At 41.0% G+C, this 14,638-nt stretch overlaps 1 protein-coding gene across 1 annotated transcript in view; it reads left to right on the forward strand.

The window, feature by feature from the left end:
- The window catches only part of PDE3A (phosphodiesterase 3A), a 262,587-nt gene that overhangs the window by 231,625 nt on the left and 16,324 nt on the right, over window positions 1–14,638 (forward strand). The window contains exons 10-14 of the mRNA XM_087766233.1: window positions 2,637–2,748; window positions 6,178–6,291; window positions 7,769–7,968; window positions 10,203–10,406; window positions 13,809–13,964. Of these exons, the coding sequence (XP_087622359.1) occupies window positions 2,637–2,748; window positions 6,178–6,291; window positions 7,769–7,968; window positions 10,203–10,406; window positions 13,809–13,964 (786 nt within the window). The remainder of the gene's footprint in view (window positions 1–2,636; window positions 2,749–6,177; window positions 6,292–7,768; window positions 7,969–10,202; window positions 10,407–13,808; window positions 13,965–14,638) is intronic.

The following is a 14,638-nucleotide window of genomic DNA, read 5'->3' on the forward strand; positions in this document are numbered from 1 at the left end:
ATACCAGTCTCATTTCAGAAAGGAACAGCAAAGCTCTCAAACTGAGTTGATGCTTCACAACAGGCTATAAAGTTAGATAATGTCTTCAGTCACACTTAACACTCTTCTTACAGCTCCTATAAAGCTAAAGCCTGTGGAAGAGAAACTCATTTTCTTTGGAAGGCAAATGAAGTGACAAAGAACAGGCTAAAGTCAAGGTCTCTCTCTAGCTTTTATTACTGGGCCCATAGAGATGTGAAATGCTGATGATGCTCCTATGCTTTCAGTACATGGGCAGTGTCGAGGCAGGGTGGCATCATTGCAGTGAATGTGAGTTGGTCCCTGGGTAGTGCCAAGAGGAATGTTTGGTCATCTCATCATCATGCAAGACTTCTGCAGCCATTATAGAAAGGAGTGAGGGGAAATCAATCCTTGGGGGATGGGATATTCCCAGGATTGTCACAGCAGCCCTTGTGAGGAGTCACGTTTGTCAAAGCCAGAGACCAGGTGCCAGCAACTTAAAAGAAACACGTTTGCAGAATGAAAATACAAGAGAGAAAAAAGGAGTGCAAGAGGGTTGCCTGCAAACAATGAGTGGGGAACTGCTAACCTAAACTCTGCACATGTCCTCTAACAAGAGCCATCTATGTGTGCCTGCAACACCCAGGAGAGGAGTTACGTGTGAATAACGATCCCCATTTCCAAAAAAGCTTCCATTAGGAATCATTTGGGAGAAGCACTTTTCCTTCTTCAGGCAGCACCACCAGAAGTATCTGAGTTATAAATTATTCATTCAAGTGCTAGCAATCATTGCAGAGACAAGCAGAAAATGGAGGCGGGAGGGAAGAGGCAGTGTGGAGCACCCACTGCCAAGTGCCTGGCAGCCGTCGGAGTTTTCCTGGGCTTGTCCCTGGCAGCGGGGACCACACTGCGGCTGCAAGGGCACCGTGCTCAGCCCATGGTTCAGTAACTCCCAGGGAGCTCATGAAGCAACAGGCAGTTTGGGAAGGAAGGATTTTAAAAGACAGAAGTGTTTAAAAAGGGTTAATCCAGAGCAGGGAATAAACGAGACTGCAGTTTTTCTTATTTTTTTAAATGAAAGAATTTAGTTATTTGACTTTCTGGAAGACATCAATGCCCTTTTTTCCTCTTTCTGACCTGCCCTTATCCCTTCCCCATTTGCTAAGACAGAGAGAAAGAAAGAAATCATTACAAAAATGCCTAAATTACTTGCTTAGCTGTTTATGCTTTCTAATGACCACAGAGAATAATACCATTTTACTCCAAATCATGGGGAAGAGCTATCATTCATATCCATCACAGTCAGCTTCACTTCTTTTCAACTGCTCTGGAACTTCCTGCCCCCCAAAATCCAAGGTGGGGGAAAAAAATATGCTTTTATGACATGCTTTAACAAACCTGTCCAGTATTGGTAGTGTAGACCAGTAAGGTTTGTTCCTGCAGAATAATCTTTCTTTATACTTCCTCTTTTTATACAAGGATATTTTGCTGGAAGTATGAAGCTCACCGTTCAGTGATCTAAGACTAGAGTGTAAAAACACCTCATCTCTGTAGCTGAAAGTTTGCATCCTGGCTGATTTACTTCAGCCATGATTCCAGATAGACAAACAGAATTCTATGCAGTTTCTAATCCAAATTATGCATAAAGTCAGTCTCTTGGCTTTGCCTCAGTACAGGAGGATCCCATGGGGCTTTTGGAGCGTAAGGTTTGGCCTTCTACAGGCCCTACCTTTTATTCTAAGGTCATGTCTTCCAGAGCACTGTAATTCAGTTGTTCCTTTGTTCCTTTGCTCCTTTGCTATAAAGAGCTTTTCACTTTATGGCCAACAGCCATGGCCACAAAGAGAAATTACCACCGGCAGTGATTTTTTTCTAACTGCTTTATTAGTGGAACTCAACAATTATGGTGAGAACAGTAAGAGTTGGGGCCACCAGCAGATCCCTGACGGTCAGATATGTGTCATTAGAGGGGTATCCCGGATGGTGTCAGACACCACACTCAACCTTTTTTCACTTCATCACTGCCTGTTGCAATGCTGTGCCAGAGTTAGTTCACGTGCAGATTTTTCCTGATAGGGAATGACTAGGAGGGGAGGTGCGGTGGGAGGATCATTAATGCTGCAAGTTCATATCCTTTTTTATTATTCTTACTGTAAAAATCCACAGTGGCAGGACATTTGAAGTTTCTGTTCATTAAACTTCAAGTGCGACTCACAGGTCCCAATCGGTATATACAATATGCAGAAAGAAATTACTGTGGATAGGTGTTTGATTTACACTGAGGTGTGAAGCATGAAACATAATTTGTAACAATTTCTTATCAGTATAGCACTCATCATTCCAAATCTGCTTTAAATTGCTTAGCTCTAGGCAGATCATTACTACACAGATGGCATCAAAAGGACAGAATTTAGCTAACAGCAGTAAATAAATAAAGAAGATGAAAGACTTCAGGGTCAAATTTGTGAAAGAAGTGAAAAGGTCAGGCAGTAATTCTACTAAGTCCCGTTGTTCTGTATGTCAAGTTCAAACTTGTTTTCAAAAGTGTCCATTTTGCAGCAGCTGCTGTCTACATTTTGAGCACTCGTGTCTCCTGAACGCCCCCTCACAGCAGCATGGTTGTTTTGTTTTTTCAGGTATCATACAGGCTTTTTGAAGACATGGGGCTGTTTGAAACCTTTAAAATACCAGTGAGGGAATTTATGAACTACTTTCATGCTTTGGAATGTGGATACCGAGAGATACCTTGTAAGTAAAAACTCCCAGCAGATGATGATGCTTCCTTAAATTTTGGGGTATTTTCCACACACTTTGTTATTGAAGCCTTTCTTCTCTCATTATAACAGCTACTTTTTTTTTTCTGCTACATCACGACCAAATGGTCGGCGCTCTAGTCAGAGGATGGTGTTGAACCACAGCCTCTCATCATTTTTTCATTGCTTTTAATGTTTCATGTTGTTTCATAATAACTCATGGCAAATTCTGTGCAAGTCTGAAACCATATAAAGCTACTATAGGTACAAAGAACTGTTTCCTGATGATGCAAGTGTACCCCCGTGCCCCAGTTGGAGTTAATTGAAACATTTCCCCCCCATAAGCAATTTGGATTTTTACACAGTAGCAGTGCTGTGCTACCAAAGGAGATGAGGTTTGTAAAGCAGAAAAAATATGCCAAGTAGATGAGTGCACCCCGTTCTTCTGCAACTACAGCTTGGCTGGTATTTTTCAGTGTGAATCATTTATTCACTGAAAAACCCGCTTTCAGTCATCGCCAAAGTATTTACTAATTCAAATCAAATTTACCAAACTGCTTCAACTGCGAAAGACTCTTTTTTTCCAGGAGGAGAGAAGGAGTTATTACCCTCTTTAGGTGGTAGATAACCCCAGTGTTGAGGAATATAGGACACCCTGTTTTCTCCCACCTCCCAGAAAAATGTCTGAAACATTGGTTTAATAAGTCATATAGCCTCTCTCTCAAAATATTAAATATGAATTGGAACAGCTATAGTGGGAGGGAGTGAAGGAAAGCTACCTCAAAATGCCTCCCAGCCAGGTGGTTTGGACTCTCTTCTGGGAAAGTAAGAGACCAAATTTCAAGTCTTTCCTTGTGTTTGAACCTGATCAGGGATTTGAAGCAGCAGATTATAGCCTGAGGGGGTTATAGGTGGATGTCCCACAGTCTGTCTGTCCTACTAGAGCCATTCCTCTTTGTTTAAAACATTTAACTATTCTTAGGGTCTCAAGAATTTTTGTGAATCTAGCCCTTCATTTCCTTGGTTTTTCTTAAGTGTGTTTCATTTTAGTAAAGGGGAATATTTTGTCTAATACAAAATTATTTACCTTCTAGTTTTTCATTTCTGTGGAGGGGTAAAAACCAAACCCATTTGTTTGGACTTAACCACTTCTTTCTTCTGGTTGCTGAACTGAAAAATGGGTTATTCACACAAAACTAATGCTGACTATCCCAGTTCAATTAAATCAGTACAAGTTTCACAAGAGGCTAATCCAGCCTTTACTCCTGAGAAAAGCATTAGACCCCTATGCAGGGCCATCCTCTAGGTTTTGCATGAGGAGATTAGTGTCTCAGGAGAGATGTTAGTACTTCAAGGAAGGCAGGGGAGAGGAGACTCCTGCCTTACTTTACTTTCTTCTTTCAAAAAATAACCATTCCTATGCTGCTTACTGTTTTGCTGTTAAAAATTTCAGCTAGCGGTCACTAGCAAATATTTAAAGGGAAGGACACGGGAAGACAATGGAGAGCAAGAGAGGAAAGCAAGGGGTAAATAAAAGGGCCAAGTGGCTTGACATCGTGCTTATGTTTAGTGAGTAAGCAAAGTGATTGCAAATTGTGAATATAATAAACCTTTCTGTGTTACACCCATGTGCCCTTGGCAGGCAGGATACTGCTGATTTTAGGTGTAGACAAAGTAGGTAGTTGCCTCGAGCACTGGAGCGTGGGGTCAGCAGGATGGTGAGCCCTCCTCTGCCAGAGCCAAGGAAATGCAGGCTGGGGGCTGCTGCCCCACTGATGGCAGGAGTTCAAAATGTGGGCTCAGCAGTGCTGCTCTGGAGGGGGCAGATGGCTGTTCCCAGCAGGAACAGGCATTATCCATCCCCTAGCAGTGGCAAAAGGGCAAATAAGGCTCTCCAGGGTGCTTTCTCCATCCCAGGTCTTCTTCTCTCATGGGAGAGGCCTTAGGTTAAAGTTCAACTTCAGTGCTGAGAAGCCCTCTGTCAGCTGCACACTCCTATCTTCAGGATGCAGGAGGAATAAAACCAGGTTGCTTACACATTTTGCTGCCCGTCCCTTCTACTTCCCCAGAGTACAGAGGTTTTTTCACCCCTAATGAATCCAGTCAACTTTACATTACTTCTTAGAGAGGACTTCTGGACTTGTGTGTTGGTAATTTTTCCTAGTGAAGGATACATATCATCTCCAGTGTTACCCTGATTCTTGACCATTATCTTCTTAATATAACCTAGTTCTTAACCTGTTCCTATCAAGCCTGTTCCAGCAGTTGGTTTGCCAATGAGAGACACAAGACTGATTGGCATTACCACAGTATCTCCAACTAAGATGACTGATTACCTAGAGACGTAGCCAGTTACTGTGAGTTTTACAGATCGGGGTGACCCAGCAGTGGAGTGCCACATTTTTGTGCTTTGTCCTCTGAAATGTATCTTTCCAGAACTGCAGGAGCAGTAATATAGCCACAGGTTATCATTTAGATTAGCAGATTTCTTTGTGTTTAGCTAGTCACTGTAGAAGATACCTGTGCTCTGCCCAAAATTGGTTTGAACCACAAGCTGAAATGCTTGTCCTTCAGTGGCTTAACCCCAGCTTTGGTTCTGGTGCAGCAAAGCGTTACCCCTCTTTCAGCACCATGGTTGCTTTTTGCTAGCCTGTGTTTAGATGATGCTCTGTGCTGAACTAGCATGTGATTCTTTTTCAGGCAGTTGTGTTGATTGTGGGATAGTTTATCTGGCCTTGAAGGATTTCATGGTATGAGCCTTGGGGTGACTTTTATCTCTCATTTCTGCAAAGAGAGCTTGTAGTAAGCCAGATTACAGGATCCAGGGCCAGAACTCTTATCTCTGGCCAGAAAACTGCAGAAAGAACCTGGTTTAACTGTGCAGTGTACACATATCCTGAGTTTGATTTTTTTGCAGGGCAGCTGCTAGCACAGCATCCAAATTTGCTCAAGTAGAGTCAGGTAAGTGTTACCTGCATTGTATTTAGAAGCTAGGTGAAATCTGGCTACTGAATTGGATGAGATTTTCCCACTGATTTCATTTGAATCAGAGGTTAACAGTGCATATTTACCCGATGGCATTTAACTAACTAAAGGCAACCACTGGAGTAAAGGATTGGAGCTGGTAGCACAGGTCCAGCTCCTTAACACTTTCTTTGCAAAGTTTCCTACATTGCAGATCCCACTACTTCTCTGCTGTTTTCGCTTTCTGGTCTGATGTGAGACATACCATTGAATGTGCTTCAACTTTAGTAAAAGAAAAACTGAGCATTTGCAGAATACAGCTGTTTTTCATGTTTGTGATAATGTTTGATTTGTCTCTGCTCGATTGACTGCCACGCGGTACCCACTAGATGGTGCTGATTTCCCTCTGTCAGAAATATCCTTCATGTTTAATAGCAGGGTCATTTGCTTTGTATCACAGATCACAACCGAATCCACGCAACTGATGTTCTACATGCCGTTTGGTACCTTACTACTCAGCCCATCCCAGGACTCCCAACCGTGATTAACGATCATGGGTCAGCAAGCGATTCAGGTATATTTAAATGTGCAAGTATATATGTTGTATTTTTAAAGTTTTTGTCATGAAATTTGGAGTAAGAAAGCCAACAATTGAGGATTGTGTGCAGTACTCGTTATTATAATTATATAGACTTTTAAATTCAGTAGCGTGTTGGATGTTGAAGGTGTGAAGGTATGTTTGTGTAACTTTGGAGAGAATGAAATTGGTTCTCCAAAACCTAATACTTTACGTTTAACAACGTGTGAATGTAAGCCTTTGTGGTCACCCATAACAACAGATGTCTGTTACCATTTGATTTTTACAATAGCTTTTTTCCTAGGAAAACTGTATTAGTAGTGCTTTTCAATGCTGCTCCAGAAGCAATGTAGACTTTTAAATCCTCAAACCCTGCATTGTTGTGCTATTACAAAACCACTGGGGCATGCAGGTAATGCCGTGCACCTGCGGCTGCTTGGCTGTCATGAAGCGTTCCTTTGCCTTTCCTCACTGTCTCCAAAGAGACTTGTTACCATTTTGCAACTAGTTTGCAAGACCACTTATCTTCTGTTTTATGATTGGTCCTTACAGAAAGCTGTTCTTATTGCATTTTTATATTAACTTCTCCAGGTTCAGCTGTAGCAACTAGAGGACCTGTCTGTATTTTGTGGGAGTTCTGAGGGAGTTACTGGAAAAGCAGGAGTTTGTTCTGCAGAAACCACTTCCACTTCTGCTTTTTTTTGGTGGTGTTTGTGTGGCACGTACATATCACTTGTGAAACTCTTTGGGATGTTTTGGTGGGGCTGGAAATGTTTTTATTCCTGGAAAATTTTATTAGCAAGGGTTGTTGGAGGCTTTGTAGGTGAGGTGAAATGGGTGGAATGAAAGGGGTTGAGTTTTGGGGCTTTTTGGTGTTTGTTGTTCGAAAGACAGTGTTCAGCTGCATAGAAGATCTATTCAAGCAGATTAAATTAGCAAAGCATCTCACTCAGTACCTGCCTCTGACAGGCACGTTCAAACTGCTTCAAAAAGAGGCTGTTAGGAGGATTATCAGCAAAGATCCAAAGTTGAGACCCTTGGACTGGAAAACATGCACCGTAATGGAATTACTAAATGCTGGTCCATTGCTTTAACGACTGTTAGTGTCTCATAGACTAATCTATATGGTGAAGCAATTAGAGGAAGGAGTGGGAAGATTGAGTTACCTGCAGAGCTCCAGCATGGCTGTGAATCCATGGCTTATAGTAACTTACATAGTTTGAGAACAGACTTTGCTGGAGGGCTGGAAGATCCCCAGGTGGGATCAGAATTTGTTCCTTTCCAATTGTGTGCCCTATTGCACTGAATCATGTGCACAGAATCAGAAAGCATTGTGGTCAGGATGTGTTTACTTTTCTGTTATGTGTTGTAAATTTGCCTCTTCTCTTCCTGCTTTGTTGCTTCTATCTGTTTCAGTAAGTCACTGAAAAAGTGGTAAGGATTTTTTTTTCCCAATTTATTTATTTCTGCTCAGATTCTGACAGTGGAATCACTCACGGCCATATGGGTTATGTGTTTTCGAAGACATACACACCTACAGATGACAGCTATGGATGCCTAGCTGGCAACATCCCTGCCCTTGAATTGATGGCTCTTTATGTAGCTGCAGCCATGCATGATTATGATCATCCAGGAAGGACCAATGCCTTTTTGGTAGCAACGAGTGCTCCTCAGGTAAATAAATCTCAAGCAGCATTGCTATTAAGTTTAGAAGATCTTTGGTAACAGCTTCTCCTTGGCAGTGGTGCCTGTGGCTTCCATTAAGCACAAGTCTACCAAATATTTTGAAACAGTTTATCAAAGTGACTGAAATAGTCATTTCACTTGGGGATTACAAGTAAGAGTCTTTTTACACACCCTCACCACCCTCGGTTTAGTAGAGCTGTTAAAAAAGGTGCTGATAAAATGTCTCAGTGAAGAAGCTAACACTCTGCTGACTGATAGAGAATCTGTAACTGTGAAATATGGGAAGAATTATTCTACCCAGCAAGGCACAGAAAGATTAAATTAAAATAACAAACCGTCTGTATAGTTACACAGTGCACTGTGCATATTAGTTTGTGCATGATCATAACGTATTTTCTGTTGTTCCTATAGAATATGAGCAGCTGAAATATTTATGAATGTATTATTACACTATGCATCTATCGGGGAGGGAGAGTGTGTGGAAAATAATCTCAGTTTTATAAATGAAGAATTGAGACTTACCTAAGGTTACACAGAAGTTGCTGCCAATGCTGGGAGTTGAATTCAGCAATTCTGAGTCACTGTTTATTGGCTTAATTATGAGATCATCTTTCCTTACTTTACATAGCTGACCTGCCTGGCTTCAGCATACTGTGCTGAAAAATATTTCTATGGACAATGAAAGAAAAAAAGATAGCTTAATGGAGAGAAGTTGGGTAGGGATGCAGAAATTCTAGATTTACTCCCCGACTTTGATCCAGACTTCCTCTCTCACCAAGAGCAAGTCACCTGAACTTGATCGGTATCAGTTTCTGTCTATAAACTGATAGTAATGCTTCTCATCCTTGCAACATCTTTCTGTGATCGAGAACTTTGATACTCTGGCCAGGTAAATAGATTGATAGAAAATGTATGCTATCCTTAAATCTATTTTTAAGAAATGAGTGCTATAACTTTGTGGTTGTAAAAATCAACAAGGGAAGTTAGATGATTAGCCTTAATGTATTGTTCCTAGTTTGAAAATAAATTAATAGGAAAAATTCAAATTCTTCTTGTTATTTTTGGGGGTTTTGCTTTTGGTTTGTTGTTTGTTTTGTTTTATTTTTTTTAAATTTGATGTCACCTGAAATTTGCAGAACTTGTATTTGGCATCTAGGTTTTCTTTCCTTCTTTTTCTGACAAGCAGTATCAGCTTCCAGTAATGATAAAGTGCTGTTGTATTAAAAATCCACCCTCAGGATGGGCCTCAGTTGGCCTCCTCAGTTGGGCCTGGGGAGCAGAATGTGTCTATCTCAAATGCTCACTGTGCAGTTAGGCAAGATGGGTTGTAAAGCTGAGTTGTTTCAGCAACCTGTTCTCTGGGGTAAGGAGTAGATTCTATACTTTAGGATAGGATTGGATTTTTTCATCTTTAGATGACAGAAAAATATAATTGAAGTGAAAAGCCACTGGAACATATATGTATATATTTGTGTAACACGTTACAAAACTGGTATCTGTTTTAAATAGAAGCACATTTCCAAAAGCTTTTCTTTCCATAAACCAAATTGTCAAAAGACTGAATGCTTCTGAAGTGGAGAGATTTCCTGGATGGTTGTTGTCCCCTAAAGTCCATTTTCTAGATCTTTCTTTAGTTTCTGAATGGAATTGCCATCACTATGAGAGTTATGCATCTTGTTTTGGTAAAGGTTTAACCAATTTTGGATTTTAGCATTGAGAAGTCTGTCAGGCTGTGTGTGTGTTGTCAGGTTGCAAACTGGAATTTCACTTGTTTGTGTGTTTGGAATCAGTTCAATATGGACAGAATTGCCAGGTACAAACACCAAAGATGACAAAATGTTAAGTGAGGTTAGTTCTGAGAAACAGGGAAGCACACACCTATATTATATTAGTGATTTATTTGTGGCCTGAAACAATATAATCTATTGTCATATTATGCAGTTCAGTCAGGAACCGAAGACTCTTGAGCATGAAAGACACAGATTTTTCAAATCAGTCTTCCAATAAATCTTCACCATCACAACAATTCAGGTGTCTGCTATTAGTCCTGACAAAGTCACATCTTCAAACCTTGAGCAGTTCTTTAAAAAAAACCCGCAAACAAATCAACCGAACGTGAACCTTCCTTGTGCATCATCCCCACATCATTCTCATTTCTGCGTTGCAGTGTTTCTTTTGCTAAGAGGTTTCTCAGCTTTCAGCTGCCTGCATTGCTTTCACAGGCGGTGCTGTACAACGACCGCTCTGTCCTGGAGAACCACCACGCCGCTGCTGCCTGGAACCTTTTCATGTCGAGGCCAGAGTACAACTTCCTGGTCAACCTCGACCACGTGGAGTTCAAGCATTTCCGATTCCTCGTCATTGAGGCAATTTTGGCTACTGACCTGAAGAAACACTTCGATTTTGTTGCCAAATTTAACGCCAAGGTAAGAAGATTGGTTCAGGTTTCTGGTGGACGGCCAGAAAAGATTGTGGGGCTTGGTAGCATCACAGTGAAAAGGCTAGAAAGGCTGCTGTGTTGCTCTTTCTTCTGAATGTCCTTTTGGCTGCTGTAAAACATTCTGTTGAATAGTAATCTGGCAATTCAGTTATTTTTTTACTTATTTAAATTTAGTGGCACAGCTTCTTTTCTTATATATGTTTAGTTTTTTTCAGAGAGTGGTTTAGGGCTAAGGATGTTATGGACTATTTGAATATAAATCCCACTTACATCCTACTTTTCAACATTGTTTTCTTGTTCACTGGCACTTTAGACCTATTAGCAAAGCACTCAGGGGAAAAATCAAAGGTGTTACCAAGTTTCCATAATGGCTAAATACTTAATGTGAATTTTTATTGGTTTAATCGTACTGTTATATTATCAAAGCACAGAAATCGTAACAATTTTGAAATTCTAATTTCAAATGCGATGAAAGCATGATCTTTCTTTCCTACTTTGTTTCAAATGGGTAAACCCCAGAGAAAGGTCACTAAGATCTTTCCTGCACTTTCCATTCAGTGAGTATAAAATTGCAACCCTGGGAAACCATTCTTAAAAATTATTGTACGGTTTCCACCTAACTTATTGGAAATCACCGCCTATCAAGTTACTTTAATAAACTCCATCATCCATCAAAGCTGTTGGCATGTTACCTAAATGATGCCTGCCTTTGGAGCTGGTACTACCTTCTTGTTCCTTGTGAGAAACACACCAAGCACAGTGTGTTTCTTGTCCAGGACTAGGACCTCCTAGCTGGTTTGGTGACATAGATAAAATGTTTTCTTGTGGTATTGTTTAGGATGGACCTGTGTCCTGAAATTTTGAAGCCTCCAGACGTATGACTGGTTTTGTTTTCCATTTCCCTGTAACATCTCTCTCTTTGTTAGGCTTTAAGAAGCTGTAAAGAAAGACCTCTAAATTATGGTCCAGGGTAGACAGAGAACTGATCTGTAGATCCGTAAAAATCTGAACTCCTTCTGCACCCCTGCTAGTCATGTCCCAAAACCTCCAGTAATATTAGGGGGGTTTCTTTAGGTCTTGATTTTAAACTCTGGGATCATTTTCACCAGCCTGATTTCCTCATAAAGTATTAAAGAGTATTGGCAGATACTCATCTGTCAGGGCTACAATGACAATAATGCACAGGGAATTTAGGCTGTCTGAATACACCCCTTGACTTTGACAGTTTGGACCAAAACCTTCACTTCTGTGAACATAAGTAAGGAATGAAAAAAGACAGTCTAAACCAGTGATTACTGTGGCTTTATCACAGAGATTAACTGTCTGAACTGTGGAAGAGGACAAGCTTGACCAAAGTACTAGGCGTAAATTGTGGATATTGAAAACTAAATTTGTCTTAAATCTGTCAGGCTGGACAATGGTAGGTGTAACCACTGTTGTAACCAAGCAAGGTGATAGCTAAGACACTGCAGATAAATGGGAGAACAGTCTGATGTATCACATCCTGCCAGCTCGCTATAGATTTGTAAGGACATCTGTTAACCTCCTTCTCTCTCTTTATTGCTTGAATAGTCAGATGGTCATGCATGGAATAAAAAGTGGAGGAGAAGGTGAACATATTAACTAGTGCTTGTGGCTGAGCATGGCTTTCCCAGAGTAATCAGTGCTTTAAAAAGAGATTATTTATGTTTGGTTGGCAAAAACTCTTTTGTACCAGAGTGGTCTCAGAGAGCAGACTTGACATGTTTGTATATGGATGGAGGTGCTGTAACTGATAAAATTAGCTCTAAATGATCACGTTATTGATTGGGTTGCTGAACTGTAGTTTAGTATATTGAGGCTACAGTCAGAGAGATCCTTCTGTACAGAAGTCAGTGTAAACACATGTAATGTAAGCATCCTCGCACCAGAAAACTTGCAGTCTGGAAAGTACCAACAAGAAATAATGAAGGAAGCTCAGTGTCTGACACTTTGATGATATCAATGCATTGGAGCACTTACTGGTCTCTGACATAGTTGTGTTGGATCATGAACACCAAAAGCAAAGCCCTCACTCACCATGTGGGCCCCCTGCTGGATGGGGCAGGGGACCCCTGCTGACAGGGGACATGGAAGTTTCATCTAGTCATAGCACAACAACTTTCTATCCATTTTCAACTGTTGCAAGCTTGACAATTAAAGCTGTGTTTCAAGGAGGGATTTGAATTTCGAAAACTAAGTGGACAGTAGAAGACAGCCCCTCCCACACTAGGAGATATTCTAGGAGAAAAGGCTGAGATGGGAAAATGTGGCTAATGGCAGTAAAGGTTCATATCGCTGACCATTTGGAAGTGTAAAAGGCCGAAGTCCTCAGTGCTTTCTCAGCCTCATTCTTTGTGGCTAAGACCTGGATTCAGGAATCCCAGGCCCCTGAGGTATAAGAGAAAGTCTGAAGTGGTGAAGACTTGTCCTTAGTGAATGGCGTCAGGTTAGGGAGCACTTAAACAAACTGGTCGTACACAAGTCCATGGGATCTGATGGGATGCAGCCATGTGTATAAATACCTGATGGGGGGAGTAAAACAGATGGAGCCATACTCTGTGGTATCCAGTGGCAGGACAAGAGATGATGGGCACAAGCTGAAATACAGGAATCCCCATTTAAAAATAAGAAAGGACGTGTTTATGGTGACAGGGGTTGTACATTGGAAGAGGTTGCCCAGAGAGGTTGTGGAGTTTTCCTCCTTGGAAATATTCAAAACCAAACTGGATGCAATCCTGAGCAGCCTGCTGTAGCTGGCCCTGCCTTGAGCAGGAGGGTTGGACTAGATGATCTCCAAAGGTGCCTTCTAACCTCAACCTTTCTGTGATTCTTTAAGGTGATGTTTTTATTTTAGAGCAGTGTTTTAGAGCGTGTATCACTTTTTATTGTGGGAGGTATGGGAAAAAATAGAGAAAAGGAAAAAGATAGGGAATACTTTCAGATATACTTAGATCAAATAGTGAAATAAGCTTGTTACACGTGTCTTCACACGGCAATTAAATCAGCATGGCATTTGATGGTAATTTATCTTTGTCCACCAACTAGGTAGTAACTTCTTGGAAAATGTCATGGAAAGACTGCGTTTATTTGTATTCCTAGCAAATGCTTTCAAAGAGGCACATCATTTGCTAAATATTAATTTTTCATGATTTATCTCAATGTTCATTGTTTTTCACTTACTTTTTAATTTTACATATTGCTCTACAGCTGATTGTAAATTCCAGCCTTGGATTAGCTCGCCTGCTTACACTTGTGATTTTGTTAAATAGCTAAATATACTGTAAGATATCCCAGGGCAGAGCTTCCTCTGTGGATGCATCCTTTTACCCAGGATTACTGTCATGGTTTTCCTTTTTCTGCCTACTAGGTGAATGATGATGTTGGAATTGACTGGACTAATGAGAATGATCGCTTGCTGGTTTGCCAGATGTGCATCAAACTGGCTGACATAAATGGGCCTGCAAAATGCAAAGATTTGCATCTGCAGTGGACAGAAGGCATTGTCAATGAGTTTTATGAACAGGTAAATGAATGCATGTTCAAAGTGGTATCTGCTGGTTGCATGTCTTGTGCTAAACAGTCCTGCAGCATGCTAGTGCTGCTGATGAGTGAAAGTCACAGAGAACAGAGGTGAAGGGGATGGCTAGAGTTAACACTAGTCCATCCTTTTGCTGGATCAGTCAAAGTCCATTTGTGACTGAAGCTTCTGATGTGTCCTCAAAGACCTCTGATGATGTGGTTTCTACAGGCTTCACTATTCTTACAGTGGACATGGCAAACAAGTGTTCCTTTCCTCTTTTTTTTCTGTTGGCAGTTGTCATGTCTCCCTTTCAGTCTTCTTTAGTGCAAACTATCTGTTCATCCTTCCTTCTATGTCTTTTCAAGACAGCAGCTGGTTCTCATTGCTCTCCTCTGCAGTTCACTCCAGGTGGCTCACACTTTTATTGACATGTGGTCTCCAAAACCGGACACAACATCCTTGTTGAGATGATCTAAACAGAGGAATTACCTTAGCTTCCCTGTGGGCCACGTCTCTGTTCACACACACAGAATCTTTACGTGCTGAGCACGACTGTAACATTGACTTTCAGTTTATCACAGACTAACCATATCTGCTCCCTACACACTAATCCTGACTCATACTTTATTTTTTAAGACAACACTTTCAGCTTCCAGATGGTTTGTCAGTACAACTGC

The sequence above is a fragment of the Nipponia nippon genome, unplaced genomic scaffold, assembly GCF_047370975.1.
Source record: "Nipponia nippon isolate SJK-2023a ecotype South Korea unplaced genomic scaffold, ASM4737097v1 scaffold_3, whole genome shotgun sequence".
NCBI classification, from domain to species: domain Eukaryota; kingdom Metazoa; phylum Chordata; class Aves; order Pelecaniformes; family Threskiornithidae; genus Nipponia; species Nipponia nippon.